Source organism: Lonchura striata, chromosome 18, assembly GCF_050655825.1.
Source record: "Lonchura striata isolate lonStrDom1 chromosome 18, ASM5065582v1, whole genome shotgun sequence".
In the NCBI taxonomy this organism is placed as follows: domain Eukaryota; kingdom Metazoa; phylum Chordata; class Aves; order Passeriformes; family Estrildidae; genus Lonchura; species Lonchura striata.
The window spans coordinates 7,266,337-7,292,161 of NC_140720.1; the positions used below are offsets into that span (position 1 = coordinate 7,266,337).

Below are 25,825 nucleotides of genomic sequence, written 5' to 3' on the forward strand. Positions count from 1 at the left end.
GTGGAATCTGTAACACAGGAACATCATTGGTAATTTTATTGGGAAGATGAAGCCGCCGAGTGTCAAAACCGCACAGTCCCTGAAGCCGTGTCACAACATTAAGCAGGGAGCGTGTTGTTGCTTTTTATGATGTTTACTAATTGGCCCTTTCCTAGTTGATAAAGCACTTTTGCCTGTGCAAGTTATAATCACACACCATCACTGCAGCTGAACATCAGTGAAAGAAGTTCTGCAGTCCTTGCGTTGTCTCTTATTGAGGGGCCAGTTAGTGTTTTCTCAGGGTCAGTTAGTGGTTTCCACTGGACCTGCTCAGGCACCTCAGCCACGCAGGAATGCTGGCCTCCATCTCTTCCCAGTCACATCGCATTAGAAACACTAATCAGCAGCTTCCTGACAGCCCCAATACCTCCAGATAAACCACATTTCTTTATTTTGCAGAACTGAGACATCTCAAGTAACGTTCCAAGCAAAGATTAAACTGCAGACTACTCATCTCATGCTTAGGTTTGTCACATAGTCCCTTTCCTCCAGCTTCTTTTAACCTAATGATTTATCTTCTGTAACACTGAATATTTTCAGAAGAGAAGCTCACAGCCTCACCTACAGCTTCATAGTTAGAAAATTTGTTCCCCCTCCTTATAATAATGAATTAAATATAAGACAAAATATTTTAAATTTTATTTTATTTCCCTTAAGAAGCAGCAAATATTGTTTTATTTTGTGCCATCTCTTTTTAGGAGCTCAATACCACCATAAGGTATCATAAGATTTCAACTTTCACTGCATAGTTCAGTATTCAGATGCAAGAACTCACTGTGTGGGAAGAAAAATCTTAGAGCTTGAGCAAACGATTTCATTAAACTCTTGCTCTTAATGAATAAAATGTTGCAGGGAAATAAATACATAATATCAATCCATACTTCCTCATCCAGTACATCCAGTTTTTGCTGTTGAAACTGAAACACCTTCTTCATTGTTATGACTTTACTTCTTTACATCATTAAATAAATACAAAATTATAAAGTCACTTCTGAAACAACTTATCCAAGGACCATTTGCTTTGTAGTTCCAGCTACTGAGGAAACAACAGTAATGAGAACACAACTAAACTATCAGCTGTTCAGCTGGCAGAGCAAACACCACTTATTGCTCTGTGCAGTATCAGAGAGCTGCTGCACTGAAGTGGCTAAAGGTAGAATCTCCCTCATCCATCCTCACATTAATCTTCTTTTCACATAAAAGGACATTTCATCAAGCCTGGCTGGTTAATCTGTCCTTAAAATACTACATAAATCCCATGTGGAAGGAAAAAAAAGCGAGTTGAAACAGTGTCAGTGTGGAGGCCAGTTGTCATTTTAGCCAGAGTTGAATTCTTTATGGGCACAGCATGTTCTGGGGAGAGAAATGGGCTTTTTTCTGCAGCTGTTTTAGGAATGGGGACACACTTGATATTAAGTAAATCCTCAACATTTGAGCATATTATCAATGCATTTACACACCATTAGTTGTCCTCTAATGTTTTAGAAAAGTTAACCTCTGACTCTGAGCCATTTGTGTATTTATTTACCAAATAAATTTTTACCCATTTTTTTTTTGTTTCCCAAAACATTCTCTGTGACTATCAAATGCTTCAGAAAAATATATGTTATCTGTTCTGTTTTCATCTCATATTTCTCAATCCCGGAAGCAGCTTTTAAAATGTGCAATTCATCTATAGTTTGACAGCTTTTAAATCAAAGGAGCAGCAAGCACCGACTCTATTTAATGTCCACAACAGAGCAAACTCACTGTATTCTGAGGTTTCTACCAGGGAATTCTTTGGAATAGCTAGAGGCTGGCAGCTGCTTGTGGACATGGGAATATCAGAAGATCCAGGCTGGGTGTTAATCATAGATCCACTCATGAGCACAGCTTCTATAATCAACCAGTTCTTCAGGAGTGAACCATAAATTGATCTCTGTCTCAGCACTTTCCACAGAATCACTGCCATGAATGATGTTCCTAGGAAAAGAAAAGGTGAATAAAAGAGTAAAGGAATTCTTAAAGTAAAGTAAGCTTCTTGTTTTGAAGTAATTCCTAATATGGACAGAAGCTTTAAGTAACAATAAAGTAGGAAAAGACACAGCATAGGCAGTTCCAGCTTTGCTTATTTTTGTCAATGGGAACAACTATTATTTGATCCCCATCCTTAGATACTAATATGTCATGGGCACAGGGAATGGCAGCTCCATGTGTAAGACAGAGAAGGATGGAGCACAGTTCCTGTAGATATCATGACATAACACTTGGCATTTAGTGCTTTTGGATGATAACAAATGTTTTAAAATTTACTTTCCAACTTGGACACAGAAGTCCCCACGAATAGTGCCAGGCTTGGAATCGAATGGATTGGTTTCCCCCAGCATCATTCTTCCAGTCTTAATCACATTAAGACCTTCCCACACCTTAAAGAAAAAAAAAATCCATTCAGATTATTAAATTTAGCAGCAGATAACTTATACAATCCATGAGAACACAGGGCTCTCCATCATGGCACAAATCACCATCTGAACATTTATCACAGTGAGAGAAATTTCTCTTAAATTATTCTGTCAGATTCTTGAAGCATCTGCTCACATGGTCCCCTTCTATTCAGTACCCCTCCTCACCTAGGGTGGGGAGAGAACAATTTTCCATCTCAGTTTGACAGTCTCACAGAGCTGTCTGCTCATGGGAAAGCTTGGCCTCAACTATTTTACAAATACATTATCAAGGAGAAAAAGAGAGCTAAAGCTTAAATGTTGCACCATCCTTTTTCAGCTTCTTTAATACATGGCATTTCAGGATGGGACTTTTGTGCAGGTTTACTGTTTCTCAAGGTCCTGGTTGTGATTCCTTTCTTCCCCTGCCCTCTTCTTCAAAAAACTGACTCAGAGGAGAGAAAGATTATGAGAAACGATTAAAGAAAAATATTCAACAGCACATCTTCCTAATCACAGTATTTGAATCCAGATTTTAAAATCCTTTAAAAAATAAACTAGCATTCAACAGGTGACACAATCTCATTGCAGGGAAGATAATCAAGCAGTGTGGTTTTCCTTGCCAGCAACTCACCATGGCTACGATAGGTCCCGAGTGCATGTACTGCACCAGGCCATCGTAGAATGGCCGGTCCTTGAGGTCGATGTAGTGTTCCCTCAGAAGGTCCTCAGAGGCCTGGTTTAAAAACCAGACAGACAGAGAAAAAAGCTTACAGTAAGAGCTTAGTGAAATCACAGAGATAAACCACAGAGCACTGGTAATGCTGGAACTTGCATGCACTTAAAAATTCAGTATTTCTAGCACCTTCCTAGGAGTACTTTTGGTTGATATGAATTTTAACTGTTTGCTTAACCACAACTAACTTAGAAAAGTTTTTGTTGACAATACAGGCAGTTTATGTGACCTGGGATTTGTGAGAGATACTCAAAGATATTTATTTGGCATAGGATGCACCTGAAAGAATACTCTCCTCAGACTAAGGGCATCAGGTTACTAAAATTAGTCTGCTTAGCATGTCTAAAGCATTTAGCCGGAGCTGGGAATTGGAACTTTTCCAAAAACATCCCAAGTACAACTTTTCAAAATTTCAGTTTTAAATGTTACAGAGGCCACATTTGTTGTTACAGGACGGTGCTGTATTTGAAGGCTACAGCTTTCAAATATAAAAAAGCAGACACAGTAATTGAGGAGAGCTTACATGTATTAATTTCATGGCTACCAGTTTGAATCCTTTCTTCTCGAAGCGTTTGATGATCTCCCCCACCAGCCCCCTCTGGACCCCGTCGGGCTTGATGGCAATGAAGGTGCGCTCCTCTATGGCAGCCATGATCCTGAGGAGGGAGAGAATAAAATTTGTTATTCCAGGACTGTGCAATCCCAGCCCATCCCAGCCCTGTCTGCTATAAGTGTGATTAGATTTCCTGCATCTGAGGGTCAGTAATCCATGGCCTTCAATGTTTGGACAAACCAGCGACCACACACAGGTTTTCCTGCAGGACTGAGTTTGAAGCAGTGGAAGAGTGCCAAGTGCAGGAACAATCAGCAAATAATGAAATCAGAAAAACTTTGAATGGAAAGGAAGGTAATGATCACCACGGATCCGTCTTCCAGTGCCGTGCAATAAATTAATAAATCAGTACGCACACAGAGTTTTCACCTGGAAACCAGCAGGACCAGAGGGGCTCCGAGCCCCGCGCTGGAGCACACCTGAATGGGCAGGTGAGGGATGCAGGGGCTGCGGGGAGGCTCCGCGGGGGTGCGGTGACACTGCCCGGGGGCAGGGGGACCCTTCCCGCGGCCCCGCAACTCGGCTTACCCACAGGTGGCCCGGTGGCTGTGGCAAGCGGTGTCCCCCGCTGGTGGCGAGCGTGGCAGCCCGGACACTCCGCTGCGCCCCGGCTGTGTCTCGCAGCCCGCGTCCGCCGCTGTTCCACCGGTGGCTCTGTCAAGCCGTGTCACCGCGGGTTCTCACCCGGTTTAGCCGTGCCCCCCCCGCACGGCGGCTGCCGCAGTGTCCCGCCCGCACAGGGCACCGCCACCGCCCCCAGCCCCTTCCCGCGGGGACCGGGGACCGATCGCTGCCCGATCCCTGCCCCGACCCCTGCTCCGACCCCTGCCCCGATCCCTGCCCCGATCCTTGCCCCGACCCCTGCCCCGATCGCTGCCCCGATTCCTGCCCCGATTCCTGCCCCGATCGCTGCCCGACCCCTGCCCCGATCCCCGCCCCGACCCCTGCCCCGATCCCTGCCCCGATCGCTGCCCGATCCCCGCCCCGACCCCTGCCCCGATTCCTGCCCCGATCCCTGCCCCGATCGCTGCCCGATCCCTGCCCCGATCCCTGCCCCGATCCCTGCCCCGATCGCTGCCCGATCCCTGCCCCGATCCCTGCCCCGACCCCTGCCCCGATCCCCGCCCCGATCCCTGCCCCGATCCCTGCCCCGATCGCTGCCCGATCCCTGCCCCGATCCCTGCCCCGACCCCTGCCCCGATCCCCGCCCCGACCCCTGCCCCGATCCCTGCCCCGATCGCTGCCCGATCCCCGCCCCGACCCCTGCCCCGATCCCTGCCCCGATCGCTGCCCGATCCCTGCCCCGATCCCTGCCCCGATCCCCGCCCCGACCCCTGCCCCGACCCCTGCCCCGATCCCTGCCCGATCCCTGCCCCGATCCCTGCCCCGATCCCCGCCCCGATCCCTGCCCCGACCCCTGCCCCGATCCCCGCCCCGATCCCTGCCCCGATCGCTGCCCCGATCCCTGCCCCGATCGCTGCCCCGATCCCTGCCCCGATTCCTGCCCCGATTCCTGCCCCGACCCCTGCCCCGATCCCTGCCCCGATCCCTGCCCCGACCCCCGCCTGGGGAACACCGCACCCATCCAGCGCCTCTTCCCTGAGAGCGGGGTGCCGGGCTCAGCCCTTCCAGCAGTTCAGCCTTGCCTGCTGGATCACGGTTTTTATTTAACAAAAGACACGTAAGGTTATTGTAATAAAAATCTTGTTATCGTACTGTTCTGCTTGTATTTCCTCTTAAAAGGAGGTAATTAAGGTTGTTTGGGGTTTTTTTCTCGTTATACTGTATTAGCTCTTAGAGTCAAACGACCCTTCAACCATTTCACTGAGCTGCTTTGCCCTGAGCATTTTATTGTCTTCAAGAGAATTGAGGATAAAGGATCTGGATGGAAATCCATGCTTGTCCTGGTTTTGCTTCCAAACTGAGAAGAACCTCCCGGGCTCCACTTGGCTGTTCTTGAAAGCAAACAATGAAGATTTTACTTCCCTCGAGGCATTACTTTGCTGCTTGACAGGGAAAAGTTCAGCTTTTTGGTACCATGGATTTCCTTATTTGGGATCCCTTGTCTTCACTACAGTCCATCACACATCCATGTGGTACTTTTAGCTCTGGTGAGAGACTCCAGATCTGACCTAAGCATCAATTCAACCAACTTGCTTTCTTGTATTAAGGGTCTTTTTCCATCACACTTTCCAAGAGCTCTGATTTGATATTTTAAAAATCCCAATGTCATACATTCTAGCAAGTCCTCCTTGAGGTTATTTTGGAATTAGAGTTTCTGAGTAGTCTCCTGACAATACAAATCCAATTTATTCTCTTGCTTTGATACATATTTATTTAAGATGTTTCATACTACTTAAACAAACTCTAATGCTGTAATCCTCACTATGGCAAAATAATACATAACAATAGAGGAAAGGTCTCCAGAGACAGGATGTTTACAAATATATCAAGTTTAAAGCAGCAATAGGACATCTATTTACAGTCTTGTTAAATCTACGTAATTTAATGATTAAAGCTTAGGACTTGCCCGAAGGTGGGCAAGCACGACTTCCAGCTTTACCAAAGGTCTGTTCTGTGATCTGTGCCAAGTCTTTTAACCTCATTAAATAAAGGTTAACTCTGCCACTTTTGAGATTAATCCATGATTAGCAGAGCAAGTTGTTACTGTATAAATAAGCTTTTGGTGGTTGCAAATTTTACCAAGATCACTTAATTACATTGGAAATTACATGTTTATCTAAAATGTGAAGAAGTAGAGTCTAGACAAACAATTTCCAAAAAATGGACTGACCACAGGAGAGAAGTAAACACCTCCAGAGTTCTCAGTGAGTGAACTAAGTGTAACTGCTGAGCTCAAACCACTTCCACATTACTTAAAACCAGTAGAAATTTTTAAAACAGGCCTGAGACAAAGAACTGACTGTGAATGTCTCCAGACTTCAGGAGAATTTAACACAGCTCCCGCTTTGCTGGTTTGGCCCCAGCTTTAGACTGGTCTCAGCTCACAGTCTCTGTTTTTATCACCCAGAATACTTGGGGTTCTCATCAAAACTCATAATTTATTCTGTGTCCCTCTTGCTCCTTGTAACCAGAGTCCTAACTCTGACATGCTTTGTTGCTTCAGGATATCCTACTCTTCATTTAGCTGAGTGCTGCTATAATTCATCAGTCTTTATATTGATTTCTGTTTTGCTTTAAGGTATAAACCACTATAGAATTAAACTTTCACAAAAATTTCTTCCTCTGGGAAAGTGCCAGTTAAACTCTTCTAAACATGGAGTGATCCAAGGGCTGATTTCCTTTCCTGGTAAATTACAAATCAATTTACTTGGTGGGGGGGGTTAGAGGCATGAGAGAATTGTGTCTTTTGGATGTGTGGACCCAATGGCCTGGCACATCAGAACTACAGAAATATGAAATTTGGGTGATACTGGTGCATGTTAATCCCATCAGGAGCAGAACCTGCTTACTGCTGGGGTGACAGGGGGATCACAGCAGTTGACCCCGTTGGAAGTTGAAGTGAGTTTGACTGGGAAGCAGTGGCAGAAACCTCCTATTGTGACTGGTCCAGAGGTCCCTTGGATTCTGAGCATAGATTTCCTCTGGAGTGGCTATTTCAAAGCACTTTAAATACTAGCTTGGGAGGATGACGATGTCTAAACAAGACTCACAATAAATCCAATATACAGGGCTGGAGTATTTTCTTCTTTGTCATTCCTGCGCAGACTCACTGGCTCAGTACATGAAGGTAAAAGGCAGCACATGTATTTAAAGCACAGTTCCTGCCTTAGAACCAGGCCAAATGAGAGAAAAATAAGTGCAAGGCTCTGCTGCTCTCCAGTGGAGCTGAATGCAATCTCCACTGTTACAATTCCATCTCTTCTCAAGCCTTCTGCCTTTTTTAAAGCACATTTTCATTTCTTTGCTTCTGGACTGCTGCTGGGCCACCAGGCTCCTCTGCTGTACATGTGATATTACCTAATGAAAAATATAGATTTCCCCAAGTCCAAGTTGTATGATAGAAGTTTTACCAGAGGAGGTTTAGAGTGGATACTAGGAAAAAGATCTTCACTGAAAGTGCTGTCAAGCCCTGGCAGAGGCTGCCCAGGGCAATGATGGAGTTACCCTCTCTTGAGGCATCTGAAAAATCTGCAGATGTGGTACTTGGGGATATTGTTTAGTACTTAGCAGTGCTGGGTTAATGGATAGACTTGATGGTCTTAAAGGGTTTTCCCAACTTAAAAAAACCCATTAATGGGGTTAATGATGTGAAACAACTTGGAAAATTTTCAATTGCAGTAAGTATTTTCAAGTTTACTGTAAATGTCTGTTACAGCTCCCATTGTTCCCATGAAAGAATGCATGATCCAGAATGGAACTGAATTTCCAAATCCATGATCCAGAATGGAATTCCCTGTTCCAAATCCTAGGAAAATCAATCTCTCTCAGCAAGTGTAAGATGCCTTCTAAGCTGTATTATTGTTAAGAAAACAGGATTTATGATATTATCTGGAGACCTTATTAGAAAGGAAAGGCCTTTTTGCTGCCAGACACCAGCAAACACAGAGCTGTGGGGTCCCAAAATGCAGGAGCTAAAATTCTAACTCCTTCAGTCATCCCTCAGTGAATCACTGGGTCTATTTATGCCTCCAAGGGTGTGATAAACAAATACCCTGGGAGCTGTCAGACCACATTGCCTCACATCTGCCATTCACAGAGGGAACCCCAAAATCCAACCAGAGCTCCCCATCCTGGTCCCACGGTAAGGGACTAAAGGGACCAAACCTGCTGTCAGGGCCCCCCAGAGCCTCCACTAATGGCACCAGGGCTTTGATATTCACTCTAAACATTCACTTTGATATTCACTCTAGACCTGGGGTATCTAGGCCTGTATCAGGAATAGTGTGGCCAGCAGCACCAGGGAAGTGACTGTCTGTCTCTTCTTGGCACTGCTGTGTTCAGTTTTGGGCCATTTGCTTTAAAAAGGATATTGAGGGGCTGGAGTGTGTCCAGAGAAGAGGAACAAGGCTTGTAAAGGGTCTAGAAAACGTCTTATGGGGCTGGGTTTGTTTCGTCTCAAGAAGAGGAGGCTCAGTGGTGACCTCACAGCTCTCTAGAACTGCTGACAGGAGCATGTAGTGAGGTGGGGATGGGGCTCCTCTGCTGTGCCTGCAGAGAGAAGACCAAAGAAAACAGTCTTAAGCTAAGGGAGATTCAGATTAAATATTAGAAAATTTTATTTTTACTGTTTGTGTGGTCAGGGGTTGGAAGGGGTGTGGTGGAATCACCACAGTGGTTAAGAGGCATACCCAGCACTGTGCAATGTGGTTTACTGGTTTAGGAGTTACAGTGGCAGTGCCAGGTGCATGGTCAGACTGGGTGACAGAACAGAATGAACTAGGTGGGACAAGACCTTTGAGACCATCCAGTCCAACCTGACCCAACACCACCTTGTCAGCCAGATTGTCAGCCAGTCTTTTCTTCAACACCTCCCTGTGGGACCCATTCTAATGCACAATCACTCATTCTGTGAAGAATTTCTTCCTAATGTCCAACCTGAACTGGCCTGGCACAGCTTAGGGCTGTGTCCTCGCTCCCTGGTTCAGAGCAGAGCCCGGCCTCAGCTGCTGCACCCTCCTGACAGGAGGAGCTGCAGAGAGGGATAAGATGTGCTCTGAGCCTTTTTCTCTCGGCTGAGCTGCCCACAGCTCCCTCAGCCGCTCCTCGCGGGAAGCGGGCTCCAAACCCTTCCCTAGCCTTGTTGCCCTTTTAAAGGTCTCTTCCAATCCCGACGATTCGGTGATTTGCCGGGATTGGGTGATTTGCCGGGATTGGGTGACCCCTAACGCGCCTCCCACAGCGCAGCCCTTCCCGCCGCCCGCATCTTCCCCACACGCAGCCGCGGGCCCGCCCCCTCACGCGGGCCCGCCCCCTCACGCGGGCCCGCCCCCTCACGCGGGCCCGCCCCCTCACGCGGGCCCGCCCCCTCACGCGGGCCCGCCCCCTCACGCGGGCCCGCCCCCTCACGCGGGCCCGCCCCCTCACGCGGGCCCGCCCCCTCACGCGGGCCCGCCCCGTGACATCACCTGTCGTCCCGTGACGTCACAACCCCGCCCGCCCCGCCCCGCCCGCCGTCCCGGCAGCCCCGCCCGGCGCGGCGGGTGAGGTCAGAGGCGCGCGCCGCTCCCGCCCGGCCCTGCCGAGGCTCCGCCGCCGGGCGCCGCTCCGAGCCGGGCCCCGCCAGGCCCCGCACAACCCCCGCCGCCATGGAGCTGGCGGACGGCGTGGTGTACCAGGAGGATCCCGGCGGGCCCGGCCCCGCCATGATGTCGGAGCGGGTGTCGGGGCTGGCGGGCTCCATCTACCGCGAGTTCGAGCGGCTCATCGGGCGCTACGACGAGGAGGTGGTGGCCGAGCTGATGCCGCTGGTGGTGGCCGTGTTGGAGAACCTGGACTCGGTGTGCGCGCACAGCCAGGAGACCAGCGTGGAGCTGGAGCTGCTGCGGGACGATAACGAGCAGCTGCTCACGCAGTACGAGCGGGAGAAGGCGCTGCGCAAACAGGCCGAGGAGGTGAGCGCGGCGCCGGGCCGGGCGGCACCTCCCGGGCCTGCCCGGGGCGCAGCGGGCGGCCAGCCCCGGGCTGCTGGAGCTGGGCTCCAGACGCGGCTCGGCAGAAGGATGAGGAGGGAGGAATCCCTCCCGCTCCGTGCGGCTCCGTGTGCTTGCCATCCCCTGAGCCGCTCGTCCCGGAGGGATCCCCGGGAGCCGCTGCGCTGCCGCCGGGGCCGCGGAGCGAGCGCGGAACCGGGCGCTGGTTGCGCTGTCACGGCCGCGGAGGGAGGCGGGTTGTCCATTTCTGCGGAAATAGTGACACCACGTCGCAAAAACCATGGGAATACGCAGTGTCTAGGCTGAAGCTCTCAGAGCTGCTGCTTAAAGCTGCAGGCAGCAACAGGTGGTGTGGACTCTCCGGTGACGTCGACTCTGATTTTGGATGTTAGATGTTTTTATTTCAGTGTCGGTACCAAGAATCACTTCAGCATAAGCAAGCTTGTGAGGCATTATCTAATGTGATATTATAAAGCAATAGAATGGGAAGCAGCTGTGCAGGATAACTTCCTCCTGCTCATTGTCTTGCCAAACTCCTGAAGGAAATTGGATTGGCAGCATTATCTGTTTAACATTAACAAGCCATCTTACAAGTGTATTTCCAGACCCCTTGTCCTGTGCTAATCTCTCTGGTTGTGTTTGCCTTCTAAATTTTCCAAAAATCAGAAGAACAACCGCACTGAGGGTGAACACAATATTAACGGTGAAAGCTTAATTTAAAAAACATTAGCCCTGTTTAAATACTTGTTTGTTTCTAAGTGAGTGCAAAATGTTGTCTGCAGATTATTCCAGGACTCCATTTGTTGTGAAGGACTGTGGTCCAGCTCCTGGACTGATAGGTCATTCATCCTCCTTGTCAAACACATGGTGGTTTTATGATGCCATATAGACTCCAGTTAGGGGACTGGAGTTGCCACACTATTTCTAGCACAATGTAAAAGGGTCTTTTAGAAAATATGTTTACATTGAGAGTAATAGGAAGGGATTGATAAATACTTTCTGAACTAATTAATGAGAAAATCCATCAGGCTTGAAGCGCAGGCAGCATTTCTAAGATCAGAAACAGATCTTGGGCAGCAGGACAGAAGCCGTACCTATGTGAGGATACAGATCATGGGGTTAAGTTTGTTGTTGTAGCTTTTCAGGAACTGTATGTGCCTGTATTTGTTTTGTGCTTCAGTGCCATCTTCATTTCTCTGTGTCATGATAAATTAACTTGAGAGAACAGGCTATGTGCAGTTGAAGAACCAGCATTCATACTGCAAGACACCTGGCTGATGCTTTCCAAAGTGCAGTTAGACCAAAGACTGTATTTTCATGGTAAGCACAAAGGTCATTTTTGTGATGTGCTGAGGTCATTGCACTGTACAGGTGTGGAAGTGTTTGGTACAGCCTGATGTATTCAGGAGAGGCATATGTGTTAGGCATGGTTGTTGAATTATTTTTTTGATGCTGAGATAACCTGATGGGTGCAATGTGATTGAAATAAAAGGAGGGAACAGAAATTTAACAATATTTCATTGGACAAAAAGTTATTGGCTTAGCACATTTCTTTCGTTTGGGGTTTGCCTGTGTCATGTGGTGGCAAAATTGAGAATTTTGAGCTCCATGTTTAATGTCACCTGTTCATAGAATCACACAATGAATGGTTTGGGTTGGAAGGGATCTTAAAGTTTGTGTCACAGGCAGGGACACTGTTGCAACACCAGGCTGCTCCAAGCCCTGTCCAGCTACCCTTGAGCACATCCAGGGATGAAGCAACCACAGCTTCTCTGGGCAATTAACACACCTTCTTCTACTTTCTGCTTGTTGTTGTAGGAAATTTACTTGTGGCAGTATCTTAATGCACATTAAATAGTTTACTATTTGGGTAGGTGTCTCCTTACCCCATTTTTGTAATTTGCTTTCTTTATTTTTAGTAACTTTTTAAGCACAGGAAATATCTTAAAAGTTGATGCCTGTGAATTTCTGGAATAATTTTTTTTACCATCACCTTGACAGAAGTTCTGGGCCTACTTCTCAACCCTCTGGGTACAGTTTTGATCTTTGTAGTTGCTGCAAAATTACTTGTCTGCCTTTTAATTTGGTAGGTTTTTTGATATCGCTGAAGGAATGGAGGAACCAGCTGCTCTGCTGTTCTCCACTTGGTGACTCTGAGGTAGTCTGTGAGGCCTGCCCCAAAGAAGTGGAAGAGGAACCAGCATTTGTGCTTTTGCTATTGTATACCCTGATAAGAGTTACTTCTGCAGCAATGTGCTGTTTCAGACCTGCACTTGTAGCTGGCATGTGTTTTGTGTGCACTTGGGAAGAGGATAAAAATCTACTCCATTTAGCTATGCCAAATTGGGATATCTTTTAGCTTTTCTGCTGTTGGTGGGATTAAGCTGTTTTTGAAATCTTTGGCAACTGTGAAAAAGGATTTACCACTACTAAAACTGGTTTAAGTCGTAGCATAAACTTGAGGTCTGCTTTTTCTGCTGTTCCCAGAGGTAACTTTCTTTAGAATCTTATGTTGAGTAAACACTGTGCAGTAAGAGTTTAAGTATTTTTAATTTAAGAGAACAGAACCGAGATGCATTTTACAGAAAACTTTCACTCTATTTTATGGCTATCAGGTTGTTTTCATTTTGATGTGTTTTTCTGTCCTCCATGTCCATCTGAACTGGCTTTTTAGGTGATTTTTTTTCCTTCCTGCTCCAAGAAGAACTTGCCATTGGCTGAGAATCTGTTATTGTTGCAATACACATTGCTGAAGGACGTGTCATAGAGTAGTAAAGATTGCCAAGTAGTAAAGATTGCCAAGGCCCTGACATCAGATCTGCTTGGCATTGCATCTGGGTCCTGTGACAGGAAAAACAGTCAAGATATGAAGAGACATAAGATGACATAAATATAGGAAGAGATATTTCATTTGGCTAATAATGTGCTACTGAGTGCTTCTGTGGTTGTGTGTAGGACAGAGGGTTCCAAATGTGCTGGGCTGTTGTGTAGTCTGAGTTCTTATTTATTCCAGAAATCTCTGCAAGCTTTCAAGTAGGTTTAAAATTGATCACATAAAGATTTTTGAGTTTAGTTTCTGAGGGACTTCTTCACACCTTTTATATGAGGTCTTTAAGAACAGGTTGGACAAAGATCTGAAATGACACATGTGATCCTACCTGGAGAAAATGGGATGGATTAAATGGGAGTTGCCAAACATGCCTGATGAAGGTATTGCAGGTTGGGTTTCAGTTGCAGGCACGTGCAGGAGGAGCTGTGCATCACATCCTGTGTTACACCTCAACATAGCCTAATCAAAATTAGGATCCAGACATCCAATGCTGAGCATCAGAACCTGGAAACAAGATGACCTTTTAAGGATTATTCCAGCTGTATTTTCTGTCATTTTACATAATCTGGTCTGATTGTTTTAAAGACACGTTGGTGTCCTTCAGCTTTGCTCTTAAAAAAAAAAAGTACCAAAAATCTCACTTCTCACACTTCTCATAAGGGTTGTAAGGACATCACTTAAATTGGGAAAGCTAGATTTTTGTCTGCCTCAGTCTTTTGAATAACCAGTAGCTGGGGTTGAGATGAGAGGATGACTGTTGAGTACCTAACGTATTCCTACATATGCTGCTGGATTTACATTAAACAGTACAGGAGATAAGTAGTATTTGAGTGTATTGTCAATGTAAATGAAAAAAAAAAAGTATTTTAATATGAGTGCTCAGGCTGTCTTTGGCTGCTGTGGTGATTTATCTCACTAGTTCTCTGCCATACTTACGCAGGCTGAGTCAGGGTGTGATGATCAATCTGCTGGGGCTGTACCTGTGATTATACTATCACCAGACAGAGAAATGAAACCAAATAAAAATATTCAAAGTCCAAAGTTCTGAATCCCATGATCTGATCAAGTATAGTTTACAGCAGGGGAGGGAAAAATATTCAGCTGTAATTACAGAAATGCTTTAAAGTATAGTAAAGTAGATTTGAACTTTAATAAAATGAAGATAAACTAGTGGAAGGTAACAAAACCTTTCTAGGCAAGAGTAGTTTTTCCACTTGCAGTTGAAGAGCTTGAGAGGACATACAAAATTATATCTATCTGTAGTTTCATGAGTAACAGTGACATTAATGGCTCTGAATGGCTGTTTGTTATTAATGAGTATAATTGTCCCTGGCCTTTAGCAACCTATGACACATTTTTGGGAAATCATCAGAGAAACAACTAAACAAAGATGTTACAGTTCTATAATTCTTATTTCATGTTTTCCCATGTTTAGTGTAACAAACTTCCCATGTTTAGTGTAACTTCAGCCCCAGTGCCAAATTTACTTTGAAGCCCTTTTTGAAAAGGGAGTCTGCCAAGAATAGGCCAGACATGACTTGAATATTAAAGGGGCAAAAGTCTTAAATCAATTACTACAAAGAAGACATGAAACAAGCTTAAACATTGAGGTTTTCAAATTACATTGACTAATTAATATTTCCAAACTTTGTGTGGAGGGGGTAGAAAGATTTCTGCACATCTGTGTTTGAAGAGGGACTTTTTGATGGCAGCACCCAAGGCGGAGCTACCTGGGCTATGTCAGCTGTTCCTCAATTGTTGTGGTTTAGTTTCAAGCAGTCATATGAGCACCATGCCCAGTCCTGTGATAGCTGTGCAGAGCTTGTCTGAAAGGAACTCTTGTTTCACTTCATAGGTTTTGATGCATTTCTACATCTGAAGTACTTTTTAGTCAGAACTTCTTCTGATGACCCTGTTCAACTGAAGCCCTTTTCATAAGGTTATGAATTCCTGCTTTTGTAAAAGCTCTAAAACACAATGGCTACAATGTAATAATAGTTCAATAAGAGTTACTATATGACCATTAGAAATATTTTTCCCACTAAATTTTCCTAACAATACATAGGAAAAGATACTCAAATCAAATTACTGTTTTCAAGTTGCTGCCTTCATTGTCTCCGTTCTTTCACGTGGTCTTCAGCAGTCTTTGCCCCTTTAATTGTCGTGGGTATTTGGGATTTTTTTCCTGCAGAGGTTTCTGGTCTGCTTCTTCTCCCTGTTCTGTGAGCCTTCTGCAACACTTGTGTTGGTGGCCTTGTCTTCTCTTGCAATGCAGAGCATAGAGTACTGCATGACCTAAAACATCCTTGGCTTTTAGAAGTATTCTTTGTGCCAGCAATACATGTTGAATTTCTTGACTTCTTGAGTAAGATAAATAGCAAAAAAAAAAAAAAAAAAAATGCTTTCAAAGCTGCTATAATGATGTGTTGGCAATTCTTATGTTAGAGAATGTAAACACTGATGCATTCACCAGTGAATTCCAGATTATGGGGAGTCACAAGTGTGGTAAACCAAGGAAACAGAAGGTGGTGGTGATCAGCACAGTTTTCTGTCCAATTGACAGATTGTAGATTGTTATTAAGGATTTGATGAAGACAATAAGAATTTATAGCAGAATTGGGTGGGCGTGGAAAAGATATAAAATAATTTTGGTTGGCACTACTGTTGGTGTTTCCCTTTTACAGTGTTTGTACCTTTGTGGCTTGTGGGTGAAAATAGCTTCACTGATGATCAGTCAGACTAAGGATACCAAGACTCCCTGTGTTCACATGCACTGTTGGCAGTTGTTGTACATTAAGTTAGACAATAATGAAATCATTCATATTTATGTTAATCCCAAGCAGGTTCTCTGGAGTGGCTGGCACTTGGTTGAAAGTTATTGCACAATATAACCTATACTGGGTGCTTGACTGATGGACTTGGACTGAAATATTTTTGTGTTTAAATGTGGATCTATTCAGTTGTTTTGGAAACCACCTTGTACTTTCCTGCTGTGAAGGGCTGCTGTGTTGCTTCCTACCTGCTGTAAAGCCTGTAATTAGTTGTTTGGTCTAACTTAACTATTTTGCTGTTGTTTAGAAATTCATTGAGTTTGAAGATTCTCAAGAACAAGAGAAAAAGGACTTACAGACCAGAGTGGAAGCGTTAGAGTCACAAACTCGACAACTTGAACTAAAAGCAAAAAACTATGCTGATCAAAGTAAGTAAAACATGGTGCACTCCTTGTAAGTGGCATTAGTGCATTTTAATTTTTGTTCTGTAAAGTGATAATACATATGCGAAGTATCTATGCCCTCTGATTTCTGTACTTAGATAACTGGGTTTAACTCTTGTGCAAGTCTGTTTTCTTTAGAATTAAAGCAAACAAGTCAGATACGAGCTTGTGACTTGTAATCTGATTCTTCTGGTATCCTGCTTGTATTGCTTGCCTTTTAGACAGCGCTTTTTTCACATTTAGCAACTTTTTCAGGAGGTGCTTTGATTACTTCCTTGTTAGTGATGATATTTTCTTCCTATTAAACAGTTGTCTGTGCTAAAATAAGGTTAATCTTCAGGTTTAGAAGCACAGCTGGGAGAAGAGCATTGATGGTGATTCTCATTAACTTTAATATAATTTTTGCTGAATTATTTATTTCTAGGAGACATTTAGTTTTTATTAAAAAAAAGTTTAGGGAGAACACTTCTCTTTTTAGGGATGTTCTATATAATTGAAAAAAAAAAAACCTTCTGGAAACTTTGGAAATAGATGATAGTGATCAATTGTCTTGAAACACTTGAAGTTACATATGTTGTAGTTTAGACATTCTGCTGGGCTGCTTCTTATCCAGTCACACAGTCATTGAATGAAACTTCATCATCAGTTTTTCTACTTTTTTGTTTCAAGTTTCTAAACCATCTTCTGTTGATGTGAGACTGATGTGTTCATCAGTTAATATCGAGCTTTTATTGCTGGACCCTGCAGGAATGTAAAGTGAGACTGTGACGAGGCTGAGAGATGACCAGTTTCTAAAAGCAGTGCCAGTCATAAAAGTACCCCTTTTCACTACTCTTTCTTCCTTTATTTCTGCTCAGCCACATTTCCTGCCCCTAACTCAGTAAGTTACAGCTGTTTTCCAGCTGAAGCTCTACATTTTTTCCTGCTAAGTTTAATTTTCAGTGGCATGATTGAGTCTATAGCAGGGCAGGAGTATTAGTCTGGAGTGTTAAGATTAATGTAGGTGGCATCTAGGGCAGAATTTGACTGAAATTTGGACAGTTCCAACAGAATGTTGTTGGCAAATCTTAGAGGCATCACGTGCTTCATTATCCACTGTTCAAATATTCCCAGATTCTGTACAGGCAGGGATGAAGGAGCACTTCAAGCAATCTTTCCTAGCAAAGACCAGGATGATTATTTCCTAGAATGGTCTCTTTGCAGATGAAATCAAGCTAAAATGGATAATTGTAGAGACTTGTACCAGAAACCCTTAGATTCCTGTGGAGCAGTGTTGTGTGTGTATTTAAAAGTGTCACAGGAGGGGAAAAGAAAACTGTATAGCAGGAGTTAAGTTGTCTGTTTTGGTAACAAAGACACTGTTTCTAGAAGGCCTGTGCTCTAAACATACAGCCCAAACAGCTTGTTCACGGGAGATCCTGATCTCTGACAAGAACACTGTGGATCAAGATTGCATCCTGTCCTGTAGGCCATGGCTTTATTCTGTTAATGCAATCCAAAGGACAAAGTGGTTGCATGAAAAATAAAAATCAGTTGGATTTCTGGCAATGTATGTGGCAGCATACCTGGAGTTTCTCTGATAGAAATTACACTTACCATGTATTGATAACAACATTTTATGTTGCTCTGTGAGTCTTTTGGTGTGAAATTCTTTTTGCTTTGAAGCCTTCAAGTATATGTATGATTTTAAAGTTTTCTTTATATATTGTGTATATATGTGTGTATATATATATGATAATAATGAAAGCATTTGCTCAAGAAACTCAGTTGTTCCAGTAGAAGCACGGAGAGTTGCTAGAACTACTTCTTTTGTAAGAAGTAATGTTGCTAAAAACAGTTACCATAACTATGTTAAGCTCTAGTGATAGAACAATGATTTTAGACAGTTCCAAAATCTATTTATTGGAGAAAAAAAAACATCTTTGTATTGGAGAAAAATCTTCTGTGATGGCCAAAATTGTATATTTGGAGAAACAATAGAGCTGGGTTAAACACTAAGTTTGTTTATTCTTGGCTTTGGTAAGCTATCTGGGACAGCATGAAAGGCTGCTGGGAAGGTCTGACATACTGCTGATGCAGAGCAAGATCAAAGGGGACATAAGCACATTTGTTGAACACCTAATTAATATTATGCAAGTTAACTGTTTTTTTGGTGATCTAAATGTCTAAGATATGAAAACCATACAAGTATGTATTTGTGAAGCAGCTTAACCTTACTGCATTACCTTGTTTTGTTTTACAGACCAGGCAACTGGCATGTTGTACAATCCAAATCACTGATATATCACTTTAATTCAGCTCCAAGTCTTTTAGCTATATTTCTTTTTCTCTTCTACTTCCTATACTACTGCCTGTGCATCTAAATTAGGCTGTGGTTTTGATAACTGTCTTACCACGTTGACATTCAAAACAGTGGCAGTGTCATCACTGGTAATGGGAGTTGCAAATGTCTGGCACAGAGCAAGTAACCAAATAAAACCTGGGTCTGGAATGCAGAGTGAGATCACAGCATCAGTTGGTGACTTGAGTAATAGATTAGAATGGAAAACAGGTAATACATGGTGCTGGGTCATACTTTACCTACAAGACTTTTTGCTTTGTGTAGGCTGCCTGTGCTTTGTGTATTTTCCTCAAATAAGCAAAGCCTATGAGAACAAGTTTCATCCATTAAGAAGTTTTGACTCATTCTCTTTAACACTGGAAGTGCTGAGCATTTAGTGAAGACTTGTCAGCTGGGGCAGCTTTTAAGTTACGTGCTTGAGTTCTGCTTCATTGTATGTGCTTAAATCTGTGTGCCAGTTAAAATTGCTCAAGAAGTTATGGTTATGTCCTGAATTTTAAGTACTTGTTTGTGCAGTCTAAGTGATTGTCATACTAAATCAAAAGAAAAAGAAGTATTTCTTTGCACTTAAATTTACCCTGTGGGATTCCATCCTTAGCTATGTGTTCAATCAGGTTGGTTGGAATAAAGCTGCTGTTTGAAATTCCTGAACTGAGATCAGGAGGTTATTGTATATCAACCAGTTGCTAAGTTCCTATGGTTCACTGACTTCTTTTCCCCTCATCAGAAATTGGAACAGTTGCTGCCAGATGAGTGAACTACCTTGAAGTGCTCTGTTCTTTCTTAGGGGGAGGTAGAGAGAGGGGGAGATGCCAGGAAAACACTTCTGGGATGACTGTGAGGCCAGCAGATGATGAAATCCTGGATCGTGGGAGCAGATGCACTGGAATTACCACTCCTGCATGATGTGTAGCACTCAGTCATGGTAGCTGATGGGCTGTGGTGGTTGCCTAAGTTAAATTTGCTGCAAAAAAAATGGTGCAGTATGTGGCACCCTGGGATAAATTCATTAACCTTTGGAACTGCTTAAAGGAGAGCAGAGGCATAAGGGTTTGTGGCTTCTATTTCAGCACAGGAATGGGCAGCACTGATGAAACTCCTTGGCTTGTGATCCAGCTTTTCATCTTATTTTGCACTGCTGCTCTTGGCTGTAATTTTCCCTGGGTTGCTCCTGTCCCTTGTGTGGCTGTGGGTCACAGCAGTACCTGGACAGAGGGGGGAAAGGCAGTGCCTGTGCTGTGTGGAAGCTTAAGCAAGTTAAATAGCACAAAGTTCCTGGGGGTTTGTTTAGGAATGGTATTGGTAAAGGCAGAGATTTTAGAAGTTCTTGCTGTGGGTCTACAATCAACTTTTACTGAGTGTTGGCAAATGTCTGTTTTTTGGTTTATGACTTACCTAGAATTCATGTATTTTTTTCCTTCTCAGCAGCAGAGGGCACCTGTGAACATGATAATGCCACATATTCAGTAAATAACATATTTCTGTTTTAATGTGGTATATCTGAGGCCGTCACCAGTCTTTGATATAATCTTAAGTTTTAATTTCTTACAAGAATTTGAAAATACCTGACTTCCATATTAATTCAAGTCTTTGCTGTTGTGTGACCCCCTTGTTCTACTTGTAATTTGTTTGCAGCATTAAAATATTTGAAATGTCAACCCTGGACATGGAAAATAGAGGGCTGTTAAAAACTTGTAATAGCAATACACAGCTCATTTGTCCAGCAGGGCTCTGTGAAGGCACATGATACTGCTGGGACAGTGCTCAGTCTCCAGTTACAGGAAGGGATAAGATCTTCTCAGAGCTCACAGGATGTTCCACTGCGTTCTGTGGGGGGAGGCTACTGAGGTTTCTTTTAGTTTCCTTCCTTGTCTCTTTCTGGGAATGTCAGTTTTCTTTATGTATTTCAGGCTATAAGTTACATTTTTAGGAGTAAAAAAATGACTAGTATATTTTGACTAACTACAGGAATGGAACAGTTTTGGCATAAGCTTTCTGGAGGAATCATTCTTGGAGTAACATATTTATTAGAGAATCTGAAAAACACAATGTCTGCATGACTGAACTGCTTTCTGATGGAGGTGGTAGGCTGTGGGAGTTGAAAGATTTGGCTCCTTTTCTGGATCTGCCTAGTGCTAAAGTACAACCAAGATAACAAACTGCATTTGACAACAAAACAGATATATCTACCTACCTGATTATATCAAACCTGAGCTTTGTGTGCCAGATAGATTACATTTGGGGGAAACTGCATTGAGAGAGAAACCTAATGAAACAAACAAACAAACCAACCCCAAATAAATATAATCCCAAGAAACAGCTCTTGGGCTTTGGAGCTGTAAATGTTGCGACACAGCTCTTGGGATGGTATTTCCCATGTCAGGTGACACTGTGAAGATACTGCTTGCTGAAGGTTTTATTTGGTATATGAGACAAATGCTATGGAAGCTGACCTGAAAACATTTCTTTTTCTCATAAGCTAAACAGAACTATTGCTTTCATTGGCTTCAAGAGAAGATGCAAGACAGGTTTTGTTGTGAATGTTCTGCAGATGTTATTTGATATCTGATTTTCCTTTTGAGCTCTCGGGACAGCAGCATTGCTGTAATGTAACCCAGGCAGACAGCCACTCTTGGATAATCTGAAGGCATCCAATATCTGAGTTATCTTTGCACATGGGATATCATGCAGCTCATGTGGATCTGTAGTTAACAGGAAGACTCTGATGTGAACTTTCAGCTGTGAAGTTTAACAGAAACTTCCCAGAAAATTGTTATGAGATTTGATTTGTGTATCTGCACAGATGGTGATGTGAATAACTAAACTGGTGTGAAACAGCTCTGTCAGTAAATGCTGCTTCTAGGGATGGCTCAGCTGGTGTTTATCTCGAGGAATACAAGAAAGCTTTTCAATAGGTCCTGGAAAGAAGTTGAAAAGTTCAGGTTTGTTCAGTGGAGGTCTGGATTGTTCCTGCTTCATTTGCACAGACTGACAGCAGTAGAACTAATCTAATTTCCAGCAAAGGAGGAACAGAATGGCTTGAGTTCTTGTATTTCTTGATTAGCAGATGTGGAACTGAACTGTCTGCTAGTGTGTTCTCAGTGTGATGTTCTTCATCTCTGATGTCAATCATCTCAGGTTTGTTTAACAGGCAGATTCCCCCTGCCCTTTCCTACACTGTGCCTCAGGTATCAATCACTACACCTGAAAAATCCTTCTGTAAGAAGTGTGAATACCAGGGTGTGCTGGAAAGGGAGGCTTTCCTCCTGACTGTACATTACACAGTGCCTTTCCTGGCTTCCCAATTCTGCTCCCAAAGTCCTGCTGTCTGTGTGGTTTTGGGAGCCAGCAGCCCACTAGATGGAGCCCAGTAGATGGAGCAGCTAGCTCCAGAGCAGGCACCGAGCCAAGCTACAGGACTCAAGGCTGAAATAAAATGGAGTAGGAAATTAGAACGATGATTGGCCTGCTTTAAGCTTAGCTGTTAATATACCTGAGCAAAGTGGTGAGAAGGGCTTGAAATCCACTGGTGTATAATTAACTGCTCATGTGTGTTTTTAAGTTAAGGAAGTATTGTAGTTTATGTGCTGGAGTTTGGTTGTTATAGTGATTCTGTTGCTCAAAATACTGCAGTAATTTAAGAAAATTACTTTAAATGTCTTTTGGAATCTTACATTCCCAAGTTCACTGGCTTCTAAAACAAATCCAGTCTACTAAACCTGTGTCTACACTGACTTGATGTGGATTTTATCAGACAGGAAGTTGCTTCAATAACCAAGTGTATAAATGGAGCATCCCACTGTTTGCAAAGCAGTCAATCAAAAGTTTTCTCAGTGAAACACCTCTTTTGCAGAGATTGGGCAAGAAGTTGGATTTTGGGCTTGATTTTGTGTAGAAGTTTCTAGTATATATTCTTGATTGTTTGTGTTTCAGCCTGTGTGAGGAATGTCCTGGCATGTGGTTGTCTTTATATTAAATGTTGTGGCAGAATGTTTGAAGAGTTTTGTTTTTTTGAAGTTTTGTTTCAGGTTTTTGGTAACAAATTGCAGGGATTCTGTTTGCCTGAGACATAGTGCAAACTTGAACAGTCCAGAAGTGCAGGGATAAGACCATTGCTGCTCCATGTGTTGATATTTGCTATCAACAGAGCATTCTTGACAGCTAAATTATCTTCATAATTTCAAGTGCCCTACTTATTAAACTGAGATCTAGAACTGTAGTTCACATTGTAAGAGCTACTTGAACATGTTGGTCTTGTCAAGGGGTTGAATTTTTCACTTGTTTTACAAATTAGTTTTCTGTGCTGGTTTGATTTGCAGGTCTTACCACTTCCAGGTTAAACACTTGTTTGATAGCTTAGTCCTCTTGTCAGTCCACGAGTGATGTGTGTGCTCTTTGGCAACAACTTAGGAGGTCATAAGGCCCTTCTGGATCTGTATCTTAACTTTGGTGTGGTACCTGCATTAAAGAATAGAGCCAGATGAAAGCTGTCCAAGGAGAGTCTTCAGACAATCCTGGTGCCAGGAAGGGCTTGTTAATGAGCTGGATCTCTGTCCTGGCTTGTATAGGAAGAACTTGTAATTCCTCTTGAAGGCATCACACTGGTTGGATTTGCCATTCTAGCAGGTCTGTTTCTCTTTCTCCCCCTCAGGCTTATCAGGAGTTTGAGGCAGAGGACAACATACAGATGAAGGGTGTTCCAAACTTGGTAAAAGCCATCAGACTTGGGAGGTAAGCTCTGACTTTTGAACAGGCAGGGTGGGCAGCTTGGCTGCCTAGTTCCTCATAATGCTGTCAGAAGACAGAAACTCCAGTTTCTCTAGTTTACTATTACATTTAATATCCCATTTTTAGGCTTAATTGGTTTTCTGTGAGAGAACTGTGATCAAGACTGGTATCTCAGGTCATTAAAGGCGTTAGAACATAGACAGTGCTGGAGAAGTTTGCACTAGGCCTTGGGTCTGAGTTTGTGGTGATGTTCCAGGGGGAATACCTTCTTTCTCATCAGCCTAAAAGCACTAGAATATTTGCATTTTATGCTCATACTTATGATGCTTGAAGACCTTTGTATTTTTTCTACATAAGCTTCTAAGAGTGAGTAGTGCAACTTTTTTGTTGCATGTTATATTTTGCACATGTATTACCATAAACAATGTAATTTTGCAATGTAAGATCCTCCTTGATGTAACAAGGCTTTGTAATGGCTTTGTAAAGACACACTGCAACAGACACAATGGATACTATTGCTTCTAGGGTATTTATGATCAAACTAATTTTATTGCCACCCATAGGAATTTGACATGTTAGTGGAAAAAAGTCTGAGACTGAAATATCAGAGGAACTTTTTGTATTGTTACTTAAGTCTGATAGGAGCTGTGTCTGGTTGGCACTTGACAGGCTCAGCATGTGGCAGGCAGTGCCAGCACACAACTCCATTCCTCTTGGGGTGTTATCAGGGCCAGACTTCCACTCCTTTGTATGTTGGTGTATTAAAATGGAACTGGCAACAATTCGGTTTAAAATGTTTCTGGATGCCAGAGAAAGGCATTTTGCCCTCCTATTTAATTTCCTGTTACTGCTGATGGAAATGTTCCTTTAATCGTGACTTAAGTTTTTCAAAGCTTTTAGGGTGAGAATCTTCCTCAAAATTCTTCTGACTCTGTGATCAAGTCAGTGGTGATTTCTGATCCTTGGGGAATATCTGATCTCTTGCACAGTGTTTAATTGGAAAAAGAAAGTATTCCGTTGTTTTTTTTTGGCAAGATCTTATCTTGATGGGAGGCATATTTTGGGTAGAATAGATTTCTGATGCTGTATCTCATCCTGCTGGTATTGGAAAAACCAGTTCTGAGGACTGTTGATGTGGTGTCTGTTGAGGGTATGTAACTTAGTGTACATTCTCTTCTTGCTGAAGCTTCTACCTCTAGCAGTGTAGTGTATGGCACAGCTGGAAATGACTTCCAGAAGAAAGTGCTTAATGTCAGTTATATCATCTTCTGGGCCCTTAATTGTTTTAACCTTTGTACTTAATGAAAACAGTGGTCAGATCTCATGGAGATATCCCCCTTGACTATGCAGCATCACTAGCTATGTAAATTTGTCTTCAATATTTGTTATAACTGGGCCATTAGAATTTTAAAACATTGTAAAGCTTTTCTTTCTTCACAGATGGAAAAAGTGGTGTGCTTCTTTATGGAACCTCAGCCCCTGTGCAAGCATGTGTTGTGTTTGTAAAAGTGGGAAATGCTTTTCTGGATTTCCTGAAGGCTGGTTTTGGGCAGCTGCAAAGAAGGGTGTGATTAACACCTGATGTGGTGTTAATCTTCATTAAATGTACTGTTGAGTACTCTCCCAGAATGCACTTGCAGAATTCACCCCTGGAATTTGCTCCACTGTCCAGATATGAACTCGCTGAACAGTGTTGGGTGCATCACCCGGGTGTGTGTGGGAGTTCTGGGCGAGGCTGAATTGAGCCGTGACTTCACCACCCAGCAGGAAGCAGCAGGGAGGCTCCTTGGACACTGTTTGTTGGAGAGGGAGCTGGTTTCAGCAAATACAAGGTCCATCAGTCTTACAGTTTGCACTTTCTGATCTCCTGTTTTCCCAAAGAAGGTTTAGCACAGTGGAAAGGTTACAAGGGAGATCCTCTGGGAGCTGTGGTACACAGCCTGGGCACAGTGTGCTCACGTGAGAGCTGCTGAGTATTTCTGATGGGCAGCTGTTTAACATCTCATAACTCATGACTAGGATGTTAATTAGGCAAAGATAGTGGATAAAATATGGTCTGTCACTTCATAGCTTTGTTAATTGTAAGTTCTGACTCTTTGTTTTTGTAATGTCTTACCAAAGGCTTCCATAAAACCACACTTCAAATGGACAAGGAGACTTAAAACACCTTGTGCCTCAAAACAATAAATGGAACTCTTCTATTCAGTAGTGTTCTGCATTACATAAATAGGTATTTTTGAGATGCATGCATTGTGCTGTAAAATAAATTTCTCTCTATATTGCGTTATAG

At 43.3% G+C, this 25,825-nt stretch overlaps 2 protein-coding genes across 7 annotated transcripts in view; one reads left to right on the top strand and one right to left on the bottom strand.

Annotated features, from left to right (window-relative positions):
• Positions 1–112: 112 nt before the first annotated feature.
• LOC116183102 (nucleoside diphosphate kinase-like) lies at positions 113–4,532 on the bottom strand. Its single transcript, XM_031506381.3, has 5 exons — positions 4,337–4,532; positions 3,719–3,851; positions 3,094–3,195; positions 2,332–2,444; positions 113–2,001 (listed from the first exon to the last, which is right to left on the bottom strand). Exons 2-5 carry the CDS (start codon positions 3,845–3,847, stop codon positions 1,884–1,886), a joined length of 462 nt encoding a protein of 153 aa, XP_031362241.2. The 5' UTR covers positions 3,848–3,851; positions 4,337–4,532; the 3' UTR covers positions 113–1,883.
• Positions 4,533–9,963: 5,431 nt separating this feature from the next.
• SPAG9 (sperm associated antigen 9) overlaps positions 9,964–25,825 on the top strand; it is a 56,154-nt gene continuing 40,292 nt past the window's right edge. For 5 of the 6 annotated variants that reach the window (XM_021555104.4, XM_077787367.2, XM_085556791.1 and 2 more), the window contains exons 1-2: positions 9,964–10,383; positions 16,331–16,451. In XM_021555104.4, coding sequence (XP_021410779.1) covers positions 10,078–10,383; positions 16,331–16,451 — 427 coding nt within the window. In that variant the 5' untranslated portion in view covers positions 9,964–10,077. Of the gene's footprint in view, positions 10,384–16,330; positions 16,452–23,466; positions 23,539–25,825 lie in introns of those variants that run through there. The other variant, XM_085556792.1, reaches the window with a different exon arrangement.